Here is a 6,754-nt window from a genome sequence, read left to right on the forward strand (position 1 = left end):
AAGGTCATGAGTCCCGTAAAAATACCAACACGAGTAAACTGAGTAGAGGTGCAAAGAGTACCGAAAAATACCAACACGAGTAAACTGAGTAGAGGTGCAAAGAGTACCGAAAAATACCAACACGAGTAAACTGAGTAGATTTTCAAATTAAAAATGCTGTATTGGTAAGTTTCTTTCTATCAACCCTTTTGATTTTTTCTGATGCAACAATCCCTCTTCCTAGCTAGCCCCAGTATAATGAAAGCAAAAATCAAAACAACTTTTCTTACTATCTTTCTGTCGGAGGTCCTCCTCGAATTTTTCTACTTCGAGACACTCTTCTATTAGTTGATCAAGTTCTGACAAATATGGGCTTATTCCACTTGCTTTTCCTTTCCTCTTCATTCTCATTCGATACTTCTCTGCCAAAAAAACGTACCGATCTTGCACTGATCTTTTTGTCATTGAATCCTTGAATAACGGATCTTGTTATCCACTTAGCGCCTCTGCGGTCGACAGCCATATTTGCGCTCGGTTGCTCGTTTTCTTCTTTGCTTTAAACGGATCCTGCACTCTGACTTCTTTCATTAGTGCTTCGTCGTGCTGTTCAGACCATTCGATAGGCCCACTACATAAAAGAAAAAAGATAGACGCGAGTGTTTACTGTAGGTAGTAGCTGTATAAAATAGTCCATCACATTTCAGCACTAAAAATAAAAGAGCTTAATGGCGGAGAAATTAATGCACTTTCTTGAACGTGAAATACGGCAACGACTTAAAACTCTCGACAAAGAGAAAACAACTAACAACAAAAACAAACACATGGCACCCTGCGAGCAGAGGTACACATGGTACCCTGGTACACATGGTACCCTGGTACACATGGTACCCTGCGAGCAGAGATTTTTTCCAGAACAGGAAAGCTATTATATTTCTGTTCTGGAAAAAACCTCTGCTCCTAGGGTAACTAAAATTCACGATAAAACAAAACCAAGTAACAGAACCTGCGGAAACTTGTGCCAAACACACAGTTAGGCACATTTTGTCCAATTTTTAAAAGTTATTGTTTAAGTGCAGATAAAAAACTACTTTGTTATGAAACATACAATGTACTTACGGGTTTGATTTGACGATTGGAAATGAAGACATGGTGTCAGTCTTGTACTGAGACAGCCCTGAAACAGAGCAAAACAACACGCACGCCAAACATCCCGCTTTCACGTCTGCGACCTCTCGTCAAAAACGTTTGCACATGCGTACTGATTGCGAAGCTAATATTTAAACCTCCAGTTGACGTCCGTGAATCAAAAACGTCCAATGCTTAAGGTGGCTCGTACCGGTTTTCATCTTATTTATGGTTCGTAACTTTCAAAGAATACAACAGAAAGACTCACCAACGCCAGTTGAACACTTTTACGTGGTTGAATTATATAATCATTGGTTATCCAAAAACAACCTCGTTCCCAGGGTCTCTCGTCCTCCCGCCCCCCCTGGAGCGAGCGAGGAAAGACCCTGGTTTAGGCTGGTCACGTGTTTAGAGAGAAAAAAAATTCCTTAGGGACGAGTCGTTTATTTGCTCGATTTTTGCCTCACATCCTTTGTCATCTTCAAATCGACGCTATCGTCGTTTAGGTCGCCACGTTTTATAGCAGCCTTCAAGTCGCTATATCTTAGAGTGGGTATTGTAACCTTAATTCAAAACCCAAACAAGTCTAGTGTTTAAAAGCGGTATATTTGGGCAGAGATGTTGTGGCCGTTTTACCGACGGAATAATATGGTTAGCCAAATGCTGCAAAATTCAACAACTTGCATATTTTTATTCAACAACTAATTTTTATGCTCAACAAAATATATTTTTATTCGACAGTTTACAGTTATATTCAACATTTTATATATATGTTTAACGACACGCATTTTCTTTTCATATTCAACCAAAATTATTTTCATCCAACAACAGTATTTATTCAACTTCAATAGCTATATTTATTTTACTCAACAAAATTAATTGTTCAACTTCAGTCCAAACTTTTTACTCAACAAAAGCAATTATTCAACTTCTACCATGCATAGTTATTTAATGACATACCTTCTATTATGACTAAGTGTTCGAAAGTTCCCGGACATTCAAAATATCGTCATTCAACAAAATCCCCGTCCAGTCCCCAGTTAAGGTGGCTCGTACCGGTTTTCATCTTTTTGATGGTTTGTAACTTTGAAAGAATACAACAGAAAGACTGACCAAGGCCAGTTAAACACTTTTACGGGGTTGAATAACATAATCATTGGTTATCCATAAATAAGTGTCATTTCGTCACTAGCAGTTTCCATGGCAACGCTTTCATAGGCTTATTCAGACGCAGTTTTTAGCTTGTGGCTTAAATAATTCGAAAACTAACCCGGTGACCCCCTGATTTTTTTCAGTGATTGCTTTTGGCACTTGAAAAGGAAAATGCACAAAGATTTTAAAAAAATTCTACGGAGCGCAATTTCAGAAAATCTACAAAAAGGGCAATTTTCACACATCGCAAATTTCCTTCCGTATAATTTTCTAGTTTTTTTTCTGATGATTCCTTTCGACGTTATTATCATATTGGAACAATAAAAAGAAGGGGTCACCGGACTTGTTTTCATGCAATAGCTTTCGTGAGTTTAGCAATTTCCACGCGCGTTCTCGCACATTTAAAAGTCTGGATTCTATAAGATCGACATTTGCTCATGATCTGTTTTAGCTACCGCTGACAATTGCGTGTGCTCGTGCGAGCACCTACGATCTGATGTTTTCAGACGTTTACTGCTAAGAAAATCATTAAACAGCCGTCAAAGACAGCCTGCCGAGCTCATATTAAAAATCCTACACATGAATTCTGGCTATATCATATTATTTTCCTTGAAGTTTCAAAGTCTTCTTCCACTTCGCTCCGACGAAGGGCTAACGCTCGAAACGTCAGCTTTTGTAATCATTACGGTGGTCAATTTTCCATTTCAACTTTGTTGATATATCCAAATTATTTCGTTACTCCCACCGACGCAGCCCCAAACAGTTTCTTTCGAAACTATCAGCCCTTCTTCCACTTTGTAACGTTCTGGAGTTCGCTTATACAGTTCGCTTACAGTTCGCTTACAGCTCCTTTAGTTGTTCGTTATCCTAGATTGTATCACACCCCGTTCTCACTTTACCGTGCATAATAAATACTCGAGTAAACGTCTCCTGGGGCCTTGGGCGTGGACTTGGAGGCCTGGACACTACACCTCCTCCCTTTTCTTTAGTGAGGCTTGAAGTCTCTGTAAATTGTTTCCCACGTGGACTTTCTGGCTCGTACTGATCTCCGGGGTTCCGATGGCGCGATTGTCGGTCCCCTGTGCGTCTCTTGCATGACTATATTTCCTTCTCCAGGAACCTCCCCTACTTCAATATGGCGGTTCGTTGGTCGCCTGTTCATCGGTTGTTGTTCTTCGTCCCAATTCAAATCGTCGTGCTTCTCCTTTCCAGCATACTTGAGTACCTTACAGTGGGAAGAATTGCGGGATTTGACTTCCTTTCCTCTCTTCACAATGATCATGCTCCCTTTTATTCCAACGACTGCATATGGTCGTGGATCATAGGGCGGGGTCAACGTGTTACCCCTATTCTGTTTCAAAAGGACACGGTCACCAATTTTGATCGAGCTTTGTGATGTGTGTCTGCGCTCATCAGCATAAGCTTTCATTTGCTTCTTCTTTCTCTCGTCTCTTTTCACGGATTAGTTCATGGCGTTGTTCTTCCTGGGGAACGACCCTTTCTGGCAGTTTTCTTCTTATCTCTCTCCCGAACATAAGCTTGTCGGGACTCTCTCTCGTCACAGGATGGGGTGTGGCACGATAGCTGCCAACCGTCCTTTGGATCTCTTGTTTAAATCCTTTCCCCTCAATCTTGGCAACCCTCGCGCTCTTTTTGACCGTCTGGATGAATCGTTCGACGTCACCATTTGCCTCCGCCCATCCGGGTGTGACTTTCCCGTGCCTGAACCCTTGTTCTTGGGCATATTTTGCAAATTTGGACCCTGAACCCTTGTTCTTGGGCATATTTTGCAAATTTGGACCCATTAAATGGGGGGCCGTTATCTGTCTTCACCTCTTCTGGAATTCCATAAGTAGTGAAAACACGTGTGAGCCGGGGAATTACAGCCTCTGCGGAGGTACTTGTGACAAGTTCTACGACAGGATACCTTGAATACTGGTCCCAGAACACTAAAACCATGTCCTTATTTGGAAAAGGTTCCGCAAAATCCACACTGATCTTCTTCCACGGACCTGTTGGTAGCTCCGACATTTGGAGTGGCTCTCTGGTGTGGCAAGGGATGGTAGCTTGACAAGCTAGGCAATTCCCAACGTGCTTTTCGACCATCTTATCGATTCCGGGAAACCAAACGTGGGCACGAAGCAGTTGTTTCGTACGAACAATGCCCTGGTGACCCTCATGAGCAATTTTCACCGTAGTTTCTCTGAATTCTCGAGGGACTGTGATTCTTTCACCCCGAAGGACAAGACTGTCAACCACAGCCAATTCATCGTAAATATTGAAGTACGCTTTTATGTCTTGGTTCCTGTGGTCGATCTTCCTCTCCCGTATACAGGTGATTAACCTTTTTAGTTCCTCGTCGTTTTCCGCTGCCTTTACCAGGTCCTCTTTGCTGATAGCCCGGGGAATGTCACTTGCGACCACGAAATTCACGTACTGCTTGACATCCTTGGTAGTGCCTAGTTCCCTTCTAGTGCAGGTTTCACGAGGCAGCGGGTGCCTAGATGTATAATCGGAGATATTCGTCTTTCCGGGCCTACATTCGACCTTGAACTCATAATCAAGCATTCGTACCATCATTCTTTGCAGCCGTAGTGACGTCTGATGCCTAGGGTTGTTCAGGATGACTTCGAGCGGTTTGTGATCGGTGACTGTTTTGAACGGCAAGCCATACATGAATACATGAAATTTCCTGCACGCAAAATCTGCCGCCAGCATCTCTAGCTCGATTTGGGAATAGTTCCGTTCCGCATCTGAGAGGGCCCTGCTAGCGTATTGCACCACCCTCCAGCCTTTGTCACTCGACTCACGTTGGACCAAGGTCGCTGAGATTCCTGACGGACAGCCATGCACATGAACTTCATGCTCTGCAGCGGGGTCAAAATAGACCAAGACTGTGTCTGAACTAAGGCCTTCTTGCAAACTCTCGAACGCTTCCTGATGATTTCTCGTCCAGGCAAAAACGTTGGCTTTGAGTAAACCTCTCAGAAGTTCGGTTTGAGGAGCATACTTTTCCATAAATCTCGCGTTGTATTGCACTGTACATAGGAATGAGTTCAGTTCCTTCGCGTTGCGAGGAGGCTCGGCCGCCTTGATAGCCTCAACCTTTCGCGGGTCAGGGGATGCTCCATCTTTAGAAAACTTCCTCCCGTAATACACACAACTTTGCTTATTGAATTCACACTTTCCCTTGTTAAACGTGATCTTTTTTTCTCTAGCCTTCTTGAATAATTTGTCTAGACTCCGATCATGTTCCTGTTGTGTTTTTCCGTACACAAGAATGTCGTCACTGATGTTGAGGCATCCAGGTATGTCTCGGGTGATCTCCCTGCTCACGGTGTCTTGAAAGATTTCACCCGCGGATCTCGTGCCAAAATTTAGCCTTTTGTATCTGTACAACCCGATGTGCGTTGAGAATGTGGTGATGTCCCGACTGTTCTCTTGCAGTTCCAGTTGATGATAGCCATGATTCATATCCACGTGGGAGAAAACAGTTGCTCCATTGAGCTCATGTGTGATATCCTCGAGAGTAGGCATAATAGTATGGGTCCGCGGAATGGCTTTATTGGCCTCTCTCATATCTACGTTCAGTCGAATTTCATTCGCCGTTCTCTTGGGTGTAATCACGACTGGGGATACCCAACTGGTAGGCTCTTCGACCTTCTCGATTACATCATCCCTTATAAGTCTCTCCAGCTCCGCCTCCAGTTTTGGCCCAGACGCTGAACGGGATCCTCTTGTGAGGTTGAGCAACTGGTGTTGCTGTACGGTCAACGTGTAGATCTACCTGCACTCCTTCCATTTTCCCGATCCCCAGGAACAGGTCTGCGTATTCCTCAAGTAATTTGCTTGTGAACATTTCAGAATCAGTTCGTATTGCATTCGTAATCACCACCAGGCCAAGACTTTCGGCAGTCTGAAATCCTATCAAGGGTTCCGTGTTGGTGTTACCTTTAATGACGTGGAACGTTGCCGGGATGATTCTCGTGTTTGACTCTACGACTGCATCGAATTTTCCCATAACTGTTAATGGCCTGGACGGGTTTTCATTGGTTTGGTACGAGCGCAAAACACTTGTCGACTTCTCCAATTTGATCTTATTTGCCAGTAGCTGCTGAAAGGTGCATTCATCCATTACGTTAACCAACGCTCCCGTGTCGATCAGCACTTTGACTTCGTGGTTTTCGATTTTTATACTTCTTACTGGCCTTGGTTTTGTGTTGCTTTCGACAGCCCCAACTTCTTCGATCCCACAAAGGGATTCCGGGTCACTGCTATCTGATTGCACCTCCTGACGAACTGTCTTTACGATACTCTTATTTACTTTCCTTTTACTCCTACAGCATTTGGCAAAATGATTCAGCTTCCCGCATGTGGTGCATTTCTTTCCCCATGCCGGGCATTTCTCCTTTCCTCCCGCGTGTGGAAATGCGCCCCCACAAAAGTAACACTCTTTGTTGATACCAGTCGGGCTCTTTTGCCTTCCTAAAAAGACCCT

The 6,754-nt window shown here is 43.6% G+C and overlaps 1 protein-coding gene across 1 annotated transcript; it reads right to left on the minus strand.

The window, feature by feature from the left end:
• Window positions 1-5,929: 5,929 nt before the first annotated feature.
• On the minus strand, window positions 5,930-6,391 carry LOC148728628 (uncharacterized). Its single transcript, XM_088725003.1, has one exon. The coding sequence runs from the start codon at window positions 6,389-6,391 to the stop codon at window positions 5,930-5,932; it is 462 nt and encodes a 153-aa protein (XP_088581129.1).
• Between the last annotated feature and the right edge of the window lie 363 nt (window positions 6,392-6,754).

This window comes from Stylophora pistillata, chromosome 6 (assembly GCF_964205215.1).
Source record: "Stylophora pistillata chromosome 6, jaStyPist1.2, whole genome shotgun sequence".
NCBI classification, from domain to species: domain Eukaryota; kingdom Metazoa; phylum Cnidaria; class Anthozoa; order Scleractinia; family Pocilloporidae; genus Stylophora; species Stylophora pistillata.